The 15,400-nt window shown below is 37.2% G+C and overlaps 1 protein-coding gene across 9 annotated transcripts in view; it reads left to right on the top strand.

Moving 5' to 3' along the window:
- Positions 1-15,400, top strand: part of PDE4D (phosphodiesterase 4D) — an 814,938-nt gene that overhangs the window by 790,168 nt on the left and 9,370 nt on the right. For all 9 annotated transcript variants that reach the window (XM_073014747.1, XM_073014754.1, XM_073014750.1 and 6 more), the window contains 5 exons: positions 956-1,049; positions 2,422-2,594; positions 3,545-3,643; positions 4,514-4,678; positions 5,721-5,820. In XM_073014747.1, coding sequence (XP_072870848.1) covers positions 956-1,049; positions 2,422-2,594; positions 3,545-3,643; positions 4,514-4,678; positions 5,721-5,820 — 631 coding nt within the window. The remainder of the gene's footprint in view (positions 1-955; positions 1,050-2,421; positions 2,595-3,544; positions 3,644-4,513; positions 4,679-5,720; positions 5,821-15,400) is intronic.

A 15,400-nucleotide genomic window follows, 5' to 3' on the forward strand; every position in this document is an offset into this window, starting at 1 on the left:
TATTAAAAGGCCTTGTCGGGCTGTTTTCAGAGTTAAAGGACTCTGAAATGCCTAATGCTTAAGAAACAGCTGATGGGGGTTAGGGAAGTGTAAAATCTTGGGGAGTTTTGGATACTGGTAATGCCATGTGGTGCTGGTAGGTTAATTCCAGTGTTTCTTTCAATGAAATAGGCACTGTGGCATCAGTAATAAAAATTGTGAAGTAGATTATTGAAAATTGACCTGTTTCCTATTTAGTGACTTGGGAAAACGGTAAATTTGGTGGATGTTGAGAACCAATAAATGTTATACTCTTACTTGAAAAACAACTTTTAAAAGGAAACATTATACAGTATTTATTTAGATATTTTACTTCTCCATAGTTCTAGAAGAGTACTCAAGTCTATTAAGTTTTGCTTTGGAGTAAAAGACTAAATTTTAAGACCTTGATCAGTATATATATATTCATTTCTGCTCATGATAAATTGATGAAAGCATTCCATGTTTTATTGTATGGCAACACTTTTATGTGCTATAAATTAGTTTCTGTCTTCTCTAAATAACTAATAATACATCTTAATTTTTAATTTGCTTTTCTTTGCTTATTTCTCCTGATTTTCCCTTCAGTCCTTGAGAGTCTAAATTTGTGCTGGTCAAACTGGTGGCCATGAGCCACATGTGATTATTTAAATTAAAAGTAGTTAAAATTAACTAAAATTCAAATTTTGGCTTCTCATTTACACTAGCCACATTTCAAATGCTTAGTAACCACCTGTGGCTAGTGACTGCTCTCATTGGAGGCACAGATGATGGTGTTTTCCCTCATTGAAGAAAGTTCTGCTGGAAGGCACTGTTCTAAATTGTCAGGACAAGTTAAAAATTCTTTGGGCATATCTTCCTGTATCTCAGAGTATGCATATGTATTTCACTTCAACTTTCCTCTTCTATTATTTCATTTTACTTTTCTGTTTTTCAGTTTAAAAGGATGCTTAATCGGGAGCTCACCCATCTCTCTGAAATGAGTCGGTCTGGAAATCAAGTGTCAGAGTTTATATCAAACACATTCTTAGGTGAGAATAACAACATGCAACTCAAAATGTTTTCTTCAGTTGTTTGCTTGTTTTTATAGGAGGATTGGGGTGCCAACTCATTTTGGAAACCTAACAGGTGTTAGAAGTTCTATTTGTTTTCATTTGTCATATTAATAATTTGACACTATACGCCTCTGAATTTTAGAGTTGCAGGTGAAAAAGTACATGTTCTTAGTTTTATTTAGGACTTTGGGAATTCTCAAATTAAGGTTATATATTGCCATTTTTTCATAGTACCAAACTGTAAAATGTATTTTGTAGAGAGATCTATTCATGTATTCAACCAATTCTTATTAAATGCCAGCCATTGTTGGGCAATAGGTGTTGAATGATGAATTAGAAATGATTCCTACCCTCGATGAATTGACAGTCTCGTGGACATCAAGCCTAGTAAACTGGTGGTGGATAAAATACAAATGCTAAATAAAAGTTTGCTAATAATGGCTGAGTTTGGTGTCCTGGGACAACTCTTGTACCTCATCCACAGAAAGAAAATGCAGTAAATAAAGGGCAGTAATTTGAATGTATCCTGGACTTACTTTCAAAACAAAATTGCTGTTATATATAGTTAACATATTAAACACTTATGGAACGTGTTCTACGTACAAGGATGAGTTAGAGTTGTTTATCACTGCCTTGAAATCGTGGATGAAAGTATGAAGACATGTTAGGTCTTTTACTATAGAACACAATTAGCTTATGTGTGTATTCAGTTATCAGGTCATATTTACGATTCTCTATACTCCCATAAAACCTGGGGACTTAACCCTTATCTCACTATCATACAGAAATAAAAAGTAGCAGAATTAATCTAAGTCATCCAAAACCTGCTGTTTCAACTCCCACAGTGTTACCCATTTCAGTTAGCTGTTAGTTTTATATACTGCTGTTTTCATGACATTTGTATATAAAGTTTCTACCATTTCAAAGTACGTATTGAAACTGGAGTCCTTAGTTGGCAAGAACAATTTTCAGTTCATTAAGTCAATTTCAAATAGGAATGGAATTGATGAACAGTGGAAATAACTACCTGTTGTGTATTCTCTGAGTCGGCTGTCATGCTAAGTCTTGCAACATTTTTTATTAGGACATTGTATCAAAGAGGTAACCATGGAATGCATTTGATATTATTATTTTGTAGTGGAACTTATTTGCTTAATTTTGTGTTTGAAGATATCAAATTAAGTCCAATTCAAATGTAAATACTGAACTCTCTAAAAGGAAAATTTTTAGTTGGGACCATTTCGTGGAATATATAATGATCAATTATAATCCTTCCAGTTATGCATATGATGATATAAAAACAGATAGAATTAATAATAAATATAGAACATTTTCTGAATTTCTCAAGATAAGCAACATGAAGTGGAAATTCCTTCTCCAACTCAGAAGGAAAAGGAGAAAAAGAAAAGACCAATGTCTCAGATCAGTGGAGTCAAGAAATTGATGCACAGCTCTAGTCTGACTAATTCAAGTATTCCAAGGTTTGGAGTTAAGACTGAACAAGAAGATGTCCTTGCCAAGGTATGATGATTTCAAAGATCAGGATCATGAATATTAAATGATGCCCTTTTATGAATTTTCACTTCTAGTCTTTTGAATAGATAGAAAAGTTTATTAATTGGAGGTTTTATTTTTTGTTTTTTTGTTTTTCGAAGGGCAGGCATTTTATAAAGCTCCTTGTAAAGTGCCTTAGACAGGTGGTTTGGTTTGTATGTTTTAGGGGCTTGGGAGGTGATTATTTGCATCTTCATTTCATTGTTTGGCCTTAAAGAGTTAGAAATCTGTCATGTCTTCTGGGTTTTAGGAAAATAGTTAAGGTTTTGTGAATAGATTTTATCCATTAAATGCTTTGTGATTGATACTTAAAGTACATAAATAGGTTGTAATGTCAAAGTCCTAAGGTTAAGCCATACTATTCAGTTTTCAGTACATTTAAGTAAATGTGCCTAAAGTTTGCCTGTGCTTACATGGTGTGTCTGTTAACATTTAAAATGGATCATTGTTTAAAAAATCTGTCTTTACACTGAAGTCTGTTTTTTTGGGGGGTTTTTTGGTTTTTTTGTTTGTTGGTTGGTTGGTTAGTTTTGAGACGTAGTCTCACCCTGTCGCCCAGGTTGGAGTGCAGAGTGCAGTGGCGTGATCTTGGCTCACTACAACCTCCGCCTCCCGGGTTCAAGCAGTTCTCCTGCCTCAGCCTCCCAAGCAGCTGGGATTACAGGCACATACCACCACACCTGACTAATTTTTTTATTTTTAGTAGAGATGGGGTTTCACCATGTTGGGCAGGCTGGTTTTGAACTCCTGACTTCAAGTGATCTGCCCGCCTCAGACTCCCAAAGTTCTGGGATTCCAGGCTTGTGCCTCCATGCCCGGCCACCTAAAGTCTGTAATTTTTCAATGATTATGTTCATTGAGTCATATTTTACTGTACTTTCTAATTTTTTGGTTTTTTTTTTTTTTTTTAACTCCAGGAACTAGAAGATGTGAACAAATGGGGTCTTCATGTTTTCAGAATAGCAGAGTTGTCTGGTAACCGGCCCTTGACTGTTATCATGCACACCATTTTTCAGGTAATGTAGTTGAGTTCTATTACATTTCTTTTATTTAGGAACTTAATGTCCAGTCTGTAGCTTGTGCATACATTTTGTCTTTTTTAATATTTGCCATCTTTTGCTTATTTTTATACTTTTATCCTTACTTGCTCCTTTGCCAAGGGACAAGTGAAGATACAGAAAGGTGGAGTGTGTATAAACCACAAATACATCAATTTTGTTATTTTTTTTTGCATTTAAGATAAAGATGTAATATAGCCAAGTTGAAGCAATTTATTAAAATAATAATTTAGACATTATCTTAGTCATCTGAACCTGACTGGCATAGAGAATGGAGTACTAACTTTAAAAAAATGAATAAAGCCCCTGTTGGCTAACCTTAGAATATAGTTTTTTCAGTCACTTTCTTGTGTCCTGCTTCTTTCTCCATATCTATTTCATACTCTTATTGACGCTTTGCTCCAGCTCCGGGTGGGATTTAAATGAGAAGTTGAGGATGTTGTAGGTACCCTGGGACTGGAATGGGAAACTCCAGCCTAGAGAGGATGTTGATTTTCAGTTGGTATGATGCAGGGCGCTTGACTGGAGCTGCCTCCATGATAATGGGACACAGAAACTTTTAGAGTTGGCACCTCTTTCCTGACACCATACAGCTAGGGCATAGTATTCTTGGGTTCCAGTGGGACAACCCAACTTTGGTTTTGTCCCAAAGTCCCTGGATCTTCTCAAAGGTTCCCATTTTCCTCACTAGACATGTGAGAGTGCAGTTGCCATTTCCAGGTTATCCATTGGCAACACTGGTGTGTGTGTTTTTTTTTCTTAAACATACTCTATGGAGAAATTGTTTACATAAAGACAAAAATGTTAAAATGATTTTTTTCCCTACAGGAACGGGATTTATTAAAAACATTTAAAATTCCAGTAGATACTTTAATTACATATCTTATGACTCTCGAAGACCATTACCATGCTGATGTGGCCTATCACAACAACATCCATGCTGCAGATGTTGTCCAGTCTACTCATGTGCTATTATCTACACCTGCTTTGGAGGTAAATCTGTTTTCTGAAATTTCAAGAACACTAACTTGCCACTCATAAAGGTCTATTAAACTTTTATCTGAAGGGTTTTCAATGGAGAAAATAATTGGATTCATTGGAAGTATAATTTATTGACTTATGGGGGAAAATGCTGTGGTGAATAGACAGTCAAGTCTTTGATGGATTTTGCTTGTGAAAGTTGGTGACAGATTTAATGATTGATCTGTTTATGATGTTGCTTCTTTGAAATGATCCACTGGACATTTCATAAAGCACATCTGGCTTATTCCCTTTTTGTTAATTTGTTTTCTTGAAATGTAGTCTGACGGCTTTTATTTATAGGCCAAAGAACATTTTATAAAACATGAGCAATATATTGATATTTTTCGTAGAATTATATTAGAAGGAGATACTTTAATTTTTCTAAATCCTAAGAAGTTATTTCATTAATTGTTTACTAAAGCAATTTGATTTTCTTAAAATATATTTTTATTTATGTCTGGAGGCATTTTTGGTTGTTACAACTATCACATTTTTAGTTGTACATGATACTGGCATCTTGTCGGTAGAGGCCAGGAATTCTGCTAAAAATCCTACAATGCACAGGACAGCCTCCCATGCAGTTATCGGACCCAAAATGTCAATAGTGCTGAAGGTGAGAAACTCTGGTTTTGATGAAAGAAAAGAAAAAAATTGCTCATGTCTTACTAATTTTATGTACATTTTCAAAATATTCTTAGACATCTTAAATACTTAGAAAATAAACTCTTATTTTATTTTAAAAGAATTTCAGAGAGTTTTAAAATAATATTTTAAAAAATAGTGAATAGAAAACATTTGATCATGAGATGTAATAAAATTAGATAAAATGTTTTCTTCCAAGATTATACTTCAAAAGTTCATAAGTATCTAAGACTCTCCCTTGACACATTATAACACATTTTGAAGCTCCATTTTGTTTTCCATTTAAATTCTAGAGATTTCTCATTTGTTTATACTTTTAATTCATATCATTGTAGAATAGTAATATTATCTATATTGTCTGATTTTCCAGGCCGTGTTTACAGATTTGGAGATTCTTGCAGCAATTTTTGCCAGTGCAATACATGATGTAGATCATCCTGGTGTGTCCAATCAATTTCTGATCAATACAAGTAAGTAAACTTTATTTTTGCAGAACACATTTTTCCTTTGTACATTTTAGAATGACTAAGGGTCTCTATAAACTCAGGGTGCTTCCAGAGCCATGATGTTCTTTTGATATGTGTATATATGTGTTTTAGTGATAGTGCATGTTAATGTAATTTAACTGAAAATTATTACTATATCCCTTGAGGCATGTGATATTTGAAAATTGTGTTCCAGTTCTCTTTAAAAGTAATATATTACTGTGTTACAAGGGTAATTAAAAATGAAAGTGTGCAGAAAGATTTAGAAAGTTATATTGGCCTTAAAGTTTTAAATTAAAAAAAGTTATGAGAATTAATGCTAAGTGTCCCTCACTTTATGTAGGTCATCATTTAATCCTCTACAGAGGCCATAACTTCCCTTCTTCCTCCATGCCCAGCCCCTGTTCTTTCCTTTTTAAAATATTCTAATAAGGGTAACAGGAACTTCTCTCTTAATATTTTTTCAACTATTTAGTTTTTTCTCACTGTTCACATCTCATCTTATAAGAAGTCATCACTGAATTTGGAAATATAAGGAATGGTAGAGACTGTTTAATATGGAGCATCCCTGACATTGCTGCACAGAAAGCCTCTGTAGGGAATATTTAGGTAATGCTTGAGCTATCCCTTAGTAAAGAGATTTAGGTTTATAGAAATTCTGTTTGGTACTTGAAGTTAATTGGTAAATGATTTAAGTGAACTATGACTTAATGCCCTCCCATATGGTAGATTAACATCATAAATTCACTTTTATATATAAAAACTATGCAAAGTTGTTGAAACTGTTGTATGTTTAAGAGTCCACCTTTTATGTTTGCTTGAGTCTGTGGATAATAGTCTTCTCATGCCTATAACAATCTAGCTATAGAATTATTTATATATTCACCATTCATTTCCTGTCTTTGCTGTATCTAGATTTAAAGAAGGAATGTAAAGGTAACCTTGCTTTGAGAGATTTAATTCAGAGTTTTAGGATTATTCACCTATTTTTATATCTTGTAATGGCCTCTGGACTATCCTATAGCAAAATATACTGTAGTGACTCATCCATGTAGAGGATTGGAAAAGTCAGGGATTTCCTGAGATGTGTGGTTAGCCAAGTATTTTTTTTAGAAGTTTAGTTTAGGGACTTATTTATCCAGATTAGACAGGATAACATTTCATGTTCTACCTACCTATGAGTACCTATAATGGGGTACTTTTAGAACTCATCAAAGCATACATGTAAATATTAATACACATTGGATGCAGCTCCCTGCATTTACATTGTATCAGTGGGGAGGGTTCATGATGTCCTTTCTGAGAAGAGCAGGGAGGTCATGCAATACAGTGCATGCTGCATGCTGGCACTTTACATGAGCCTGGCCTGATTTGTTATTTTGATGCTTATGCATGTCTTGGGATATTCTGAATTTTATTAATTTTTAGTAAATATATAAAATGTTTAATTTTTGTGTTTAAGATATATATATATATGTATATGTATGTGTGTGTGTGTGTGTGTATATATATATGTAATCACCAAACATTCAGACTGGTATGTTTTCTTTGCATTCTATTACATACCATATTATATGTTCCCTTAGAATTAAGAGTAGATTTAGAGAACAAATTAAAACAACTGATAGAAAAGTCACTGTCTTCCAAGTACTCTGATGTATTTTTTAAGAATAATGAGGACCTGCTCTATTCTTCATTCTTTTGAGCCCTTAAAGCAGCAGTCCCCAGTGTTTTTGGCACCAGGGACTCGGTTTTGTGGAAGACAATTTTTCCATAAACTGGGGGAGTAGGGAGAGAATGGTTTTGGGATGAAATTGTTCCACCTGAGATCATCAGGCATTAGTTAGATTCTCATAAGGAATGCACAACTTAGATCCCTTGCATGAGCAGTTCACAGTAGAGTTCACGCTCCTAGGAGAATCTAACGTCCCTGCTGATCTGACAGGAGGCGGAGCTCAGGCAGTACTGATGCGGGCTTGCCTGCTGCTCACCTCCTGCTATGCAGTCCAGTTCCTGACAGGCCACAGACTGATATTGGTCCACGGCCTGTGGGTGGATTGGGGACCCCTGCCTTAAAGGGCACTTGGGCTTTGGCTGGCACCTGGAGGACCCTGGTGGGCATCAGGGTCCCTGTGCAGTCTGCCATTTAAGCTAACAAGGCCTCAATCTACAGATGAATCTGATACTCTAAAGTTTGAGAACCAATGAAATAGTGGAGGAAATTGAAGAAGATAATTTTATCTCCTTAGGATGTCTGTTTAAAGTCATTTTGCTGGTGACCTGCCTGGGATGGAAGGATAACGAATCCTGCTTCTGCAAATTCTTTGTTATTTAGTAATATTGTGATGATCTCCTTTCTGTGTGACCAAAGCAACATAGGGAAGTTCACAGTTGCCAGAGTAGCTTTGGATTGCTAAGGGTTTTTTTGAGGGTGAGGTATGATGAGGCTGTGTTATTCCTGAGGGAATGAATCAGCATTGTCACTTTGTACAGGAAAGTATCCTAGGGTTGCTCAGAGCCCCGGGGCATTATCAAAATTACTGCCTTAGTTAGCTTAGTTTGGCTAGGGATCATATAAGACAGAATTATCTTCCCAGCATGCAGTAGAGGAGTCCTTCCAATAACTTGTAAACTTGTAATATGTAGCCTCATGAAATATTTTATCAAAATTTGTGCTTATTTTTAGTTTGCAGTAAACCTTTTTTAAATTTTGACTTTTTATATTTTATCTTTTATGGATGGCTTGAGCATCCGTTTGTCAAGCCAGCACATTCTCAGCTCTTGGCTCAGAACTGGAGCTGCCATCCTGTCCAAAGCCTGCAGCCGAATCCATATTTCTCTTGATAAAGAATTCTAAAGACCTCTGATTATCGAATTTATAAACCCATAGTTGGTTACTTGTCTGACTTTAACGAAGCTACGGAAGCACTGAGAGCTTAAGGCACGTGAGGGGTGCTGGGAATTCCCTTGGCTGGTTCCCATTGCAGTTAAGCCTCCTGCTTCTTACATGTGCTCTTCGTTTTTCTTAATTATTTCAGTTGTTTTAGCTTTAGGTGCCACATGATTTTATGCTAATCGTATTTACACTCACTGAAAGCATGCTGGAGGTACTGCAAGCAGAGAGAGACTTTCTACCTGGTAGAGTTGGTGAAGCTATACTAAATGATTTGAGTGTGGGGACTGTGAACAGGATTTAGAGAAATTGAAATTTCAGGTAGGAAGCTGCATAAATTTTTTTTAAGGACAACGCATATAAATAAATCCATAGACCAGGTGCAGTGGCTCACTCCTATAATCCCAGCACTTTGGGAGGCCAAGACAGGTGAATCACCTGATGTCAGGAGTTCGAGACCAGCCTGGCCAACAAGGTAAAACCCTGTCTTTACTTACAAAAAACAAAAACAAAAACAAAAACATTAGCCAGGCATCGTGGTGCATGCCTGTAATCCCAGCTACTCAGGAGGTTGAGGCAGGAGAATCGCTTGAACCCGGGAGGTGGAAGATGCAGTGAGCCGAGATCATACCATCGCACTCCAGCCTGGGCAACAAGAGTGAAACTCTATCTCAAAAAAATACATAAATAAATAAACAAATCCATAAAATGTAAATAGCATCATGAAATTTTGAATGTAAAATGCTGGAGGGTATATTTAACTTAGCTTTATTTTCTGAAAAAAATAGTATCAAAAGTACAGAATATAGCATTAAATTTTACTTGGAAAATGAATTATTTTTGTTAATAGCAAAGATGCCTAAGTTTGGGGCAGAAAGATTTATTCACATTAGTGATACATTCAAAGCATATGGTTTTTGGTTTCCAAGAGCAGAGGCATTTCATTATATTAAGGTTAAGATGATCTAGCTGTCAGTATACACTTTTTTATTTCTCTACTCTTATTTTGAAATTAAAATTTTCATAGCTACACTAGTAGATTATATGTAGAATTTTATTTTTCTGTATAAACCCACACCTTCAAAATAAGGATAAACTCATTTTTATCAAATGTGATTATATAGATATAGCTACAGAGATTATTTTATTCAACAAAAATGAACTGCAAGCCTACTAAATATTATAATAAATATTGTTCCGGGCACTCGGAACACATGGGTGGACAAGACAAATCCCTGGCTCTTGAGAGCTGGCATTCTGCTAGAAAAGGCAGAGCATGATAAGTGAATTTGTGGCATGTGATAGTACTAAGTGCTATGGAGGAACATAATGCAGGGTGAGGGCAGAGAGAGTGGATGAGTGGAGTGATGAATGAGGTGGTTTCCTTGGTAACTAAATATTAAGTTAAAACCACCACTTACCTCTGTCATTTCATGGAGAAATGTTTGTTTCTGAAGTCCTTTTGAAGACTTATGTTTATTTCACTTGTAACTTAGAGACATAGTGTAGCATGCTGTCATTTTCTAACTCAAGGCTAAGCCTAGCTAAGCTGTAAGAACAGTGAGTGTAAGTCTTACTTACAGGATACATATCTATAGTGTCTGCCCCAGTCTTAACTGTTTCAGCTCCAGGTCTTAATGTTGGCTGTCATCTGCCATATGGACTCCATCATACGACACAAAAAGGCACAAAACCTAGTGGGCTTAGTTGGATTTTGGAGGCAATGTATTCCTTTGTGTGTGTTATTCTGGCTCATTTACTAAGTGAGCTGAAAAGCTGCTAGTTTAAATGGGGCACAGAACAAGAGAGTGTCAGAAAAACTCCTAGTTTTGAGTGGGGCTCTGCAACAGGTCCAGCCTGCTGTGCAAGCTGCTTTGCACATGGGCCACATGATCCAGCAGATTTAATGGTGCTTGGAATGTCAGTGGCAGATAGGAATGTTGTTTGGAGCCTTTGATAGAACCCTCTGTGTGAATCACAGCACAGACTCTGGAGCAAGACCCTGCCATCATCCAAAGAAAGATAACTACTCTCCTTTTGAGACACAGATATAGGCCTGCTGCTGGGCCTTAGGAGATACTGATTGACCATGGGCCACCAAGTTTCCATGTGGTTTGAGCTGTCTGCCCATCATAATAGGGAGTTATCTAACGTGCCAGGCCATACGTTGGGCATGTACGACATTTCATCATCAAATAAAAGTGGTGTAATACACGATCTATCAGGTCCTAGCAGACACTGAAGGCACAAGTTACATAAAAAAGTGGCCCTAATACCACTCCTATTAATTACACTGCTGTCTTTCTTCCAGCCTACGCATGTGGTCGCATGGAAAGTTCCCTGCAAGTAGTTGACAGAGGGCCTCGTTTACAGATGGTTGTGTGTGATATGCAGGTACCACTGGAAGTATACAGCTGCTGCAGCAGCACTACTGCCCCTCTCTGGGACATCCCTGAAGGACAGTGGTGAAGGGGAGTCTTTCCAGTGGGAAGAACTTTAGGCAGGGTGATTGGTTGTTCACTTTGCTTGGAAGAAGGAATGGCCATATGTGCAATTATATACCAGTTCATGGGCCATAGCCAATGATTTGTCTGGATAGGCAGGGACTTAGAAGGAACATGATTGGAAAACTGGTGAAAAAGAAATTTGGGGAAGAGATATGTGAATGATCTCTCTGAATGGACCAAAAAGTAAAGCTATTTTTGTCTCATGTGAATGCTCACCAAAGTGTGACCTTGGCAGAGGAGGATTTTAATAACCAAGTGAATAGGATGACCCATTCTGTAGATACTAGTCAGCTTCTTTCCCTAACCACCCCGTCATCACTCAATGTGCTAAGAACAAAGTGGCCATGGTGGCAGGCATGGAGGTTATATATGGGCTTAGAAGCATGGACTTCCACTCACCAAGGCTGACCTGGCTATGACTATTGCTAAGTGCCCAATCCACCAGCAGCATAAACCAACACTAAACCCCCATATAACAGAATTTTGGGGGGATCAGCCAGCTACCTGATGGCAAGTTGATTACATTGGACCACTTCCATGGTGGAAGGGGTAGCATTTTGTCCTTAGTGGAAAAGGCACTTTCTCTGGAAACAGATGTGCCTTCCCTGCACAGTTTTTCTGCCAAAACTATGGTATTGCATACAGCATTGCCTCTAACCAGGAACTCACCTTACTGGCAAAGAAGAGCTGCATTGGGCTCATGCCCATGGAAATCCCTAGCCTTACCCTATTCCCTAACATCCTCAATCAGCTGGTTTAATAAATTGGTAGAGTGGCCTTTTGAAGACTCAGTTACTCAGCTAGGAGGCAATACCTTGCAGGGTTGGGGCAAGGTTCTCCAGAAGGCCAGAAATGCTATTTCTCCCATAACCAGAATTCATGGGTCCAGGAATCAGTGGCTGGAAATCGGAGTGTTACCACTCATAATTACCCCCAGTGACCCACTAGCAAAGTTTGCTTCCTGTTCCTGCAAATTTATGTGCTGCTAGCCTAGAGGTCTTAGTTTCAGAAGGAGGAATGCTTCTACCAGCACACATAACAGTGATTCCATTGAATTGGAAGTTAAGACCTAGCCACTTTGAGCTCCTTATACATCTGATTCAATCATCCAATAAGGGAGTTAGTTACGGTGTTGACTGGGGTGACTGATCCTAACTACCAAGGGGTATTTGGATTACTACTCCACAACGAAGGTAAGGAAGAGTATGTGTGGAATAAGGAGATCCCTGAGGGCATCCTTAATATTACCATGCCCTGTAATTAAGGTCAGCACAAAATAACCCAATCCAGACAGGACTACTAATAGCCCAGACCCTTCAGGAATGAAGGTTTGGGTCACCCCACCAGGTAAAGAATCATGACCAGCTGAGGTGCTGGCTGAAGGCAAAGGGAATACAGAATGAGTAGTAAAAGAAGGTAATTATAAATACCAGCTATGACCATGTGACCAGTTATAGCAATAAGGACTATAATTGCCATGAGTATTTTCTTATGAATGCATTTATATGTATATATACATATATTAAGCATATGTCTTCATTTATATAACATAAGAGGTATTAACTTTATATTAGTATTTAAGTATTTATTTTATATCATAGTATTTAAGTTATAGGATGTCAGGATAAGAGTAAACATTACTCAAACTTTACTTTCACTTCTGGGGAATGTGTTAGTGTGTTTTTGGTTGTATGCAGGATAGTTATAGCATTTTGGTAGAATTATGACCTTATGGAGATTAAATATGGTTAAAGGAGATGCTTATGGGTACCAGGGTGACAAGGGGCGGAATTTGTAATGGTTAATTTTCTGCATCAGCTTGACTGGGCTAAGGGATGCCCAGATATCTGGTAAAACACTATTTTGGGGTGCGTCTGTGAGAGTGTTCCTGGAAGAGATTAGCATTTGAATTGGTAGACTGATTAAAGAAGATTGTCCTTACCATTGTTGGCAGGGATCAGTCAATCCATTGAGAACCTCAAAGAGAAGAACAAAACAAAACTTGAGGGGAAGGGCAATTTGCTTTCTCTGACCTGGGACATACATATTCTCCTGCTTCTAACATCAGGGTTCCTGGTTGATTCTCTGGCCTTTGGACTTGCTTTCCTGGTTCTCCTGGTTCACCTTTGCAGATGTGGGACGACTTGGACTCCATAATTGCCTGAGCCAATTCCTATAATAAATAAATATGTCTCTCACACACACACACTCATACATATGTCTATTAGTTCTGTTTCTCTGGAGAACCATGATTAACACAGAAGGAGAAAAGACTAGGACAGATGAAGTACATGTTTTCAGTTATGTGGTAGTACCTGCCCACCCTTACCCCCATTTCATTAGAACTCAGAAGGGAGGGACACAAAATAAAAGTGGTCTTCCTGCCTTCAGTAGTAGCATATGTTGAGCATAATTTAATTTATTCTTGATGATCCAGGGTAGTTGTAACAGATGAACACAATTGCTCTATATATAATAAAATGATGACTTTGAGTTTGTAAAGGTATGCGTGGCCTCTCAAAAAATAACAAATGCTTATAAAGTTGTCTTTATAAGTGTGTGCCAGGCACTGAGTGGATTGTATTGATTTCCTGGTTCATGTTTAGTGTTCACTGCTCAAGTTTTCACCTCTATTTATAAGGTACTACTTGTAATCATAGTCAGTATAAGGTAGTGCTGACCCCAGCACTTACTGGCTAAGTGATGCTGGCAAAGTTACTTACCTTTTCTGATGTTCATTTTCTTCATTTGTACAGGATTATATGAGTATGTCTATGTAAATATTTGTGTATATAAAAGATGTCCCCAAGGGACATTTTCTATCCCCCAGCCTATCCCAAGGACACAAAGACTTGATTCCCACCTATATGGCTCCATGCGATCCATGAATGGAACATGGCCATAAAATGTCACAAAAATAGTATCTTCCTAAAAGAGTTATGAGGATTAAATGAGAGAATTCAGATAAACCATTTAACACAATGACACCTAAACCCTCTAAATGTTGTGCCTTACTGTATTCCTGTTTGTACTTTGTAAGTTTGAAATAATTGAAGTGCCTAGGGGAAGCCAGATAACCAAACATATTAAATTAATAACCTTTAATATTTTGTAGGGGCTTAAGTCTCTAAGTAGGCCGGGAGGGTTTGGGGAGGAAACAATTAAAAGATTTGTAGAGATAAAGACAAAAAAGGTAGAATGTGATACATGCTAAATGGGTGGTACAAAGTAGTATAGGAGATTATAGGAGAAAGTGGGCAGTTTTGTCTGGTAATTAAAAAAGACTTGATGGAAGAGGTGACATATTGGGCTTGAAGATGAAAGGGTTTCAACAAAAATGTTATATAAGCTAACCTCTTTGCCCCTCTGTGCTGTGTGCATTGTACCAAAAGATGACAGCAACTTTCTGATCATTCCTGAATCTTCAAGGACTCCACTTATAAGTAATGGATTAGTGTCTTTGGTGAAAATCTGCTGAGGAGCTGCAGAATCCTACCTCCCAATTTAAATGTGACCATATGCCTTCAGTCCTAAAGAAGAGTAGAAAGTTAAATAACTTCCTTGAGATTCAGTTTCTTAAATGCTAACATTTGTTCATTTAAAAATCAACAGTCACCACCACTTTCCTGTAACAGCATCTGAGATGGAAGAGGCTGTGGAGGCCTGCCAGTCCACTAAGGCATCCTTTCCTGGCTTTTCTGGCCAATCTGAACTCTTAAGTGTTAGGCCCTACTTATATCCAGTGGAACTCAGACTCTTTGTTGCAACTTCCGTACAACAGATCACCCTTTTCCTTGAAGGAACAGCTCATCATCATATTCTTCTGCAGGGTCAATAGTCTTAATTTCCTTCACCTTCGGCTTCATATAAGCCAATTAGGGTTTTTGTAAGGGTAAGTCAATTCTGTTAACACTCCTTGTCTACATGCATATTTCCTCCCTTAAACGAACTCTAATAATTATTATCTAATAATTATGACTTCCTTTCAATATATGTTTATTTGATTCTACTGCAGAAATACAATAATATGGGCTAAGATCCTATAGAGTTTTAAAATTTTCTTTTCTATATGCTTACCTGTCTGTAGATAAAGGTTCATAAAGGCATTTATAGACACTGTAAAAGTTAACCAGAAACTGCCTTTTAAAAAATAAACACTATTGTT

The sequence above is a fragment of the Chlorocebus sabaeus genome, chromosome 4, assembly GCF_047675955.1.
Source record: "Chlorocebus sabaeus isolate Y175 chromosome 4, mChlSab1.0.hap1, whole genome shotgun sequence".
Taxonomy (NCBI): domain Eukaryota; kingdom Metazoa; phylum Chordata; class Mammalia; order Primates; family Cercopithecidae; genus Chlorocebus; species Chlorocebus sabaeus.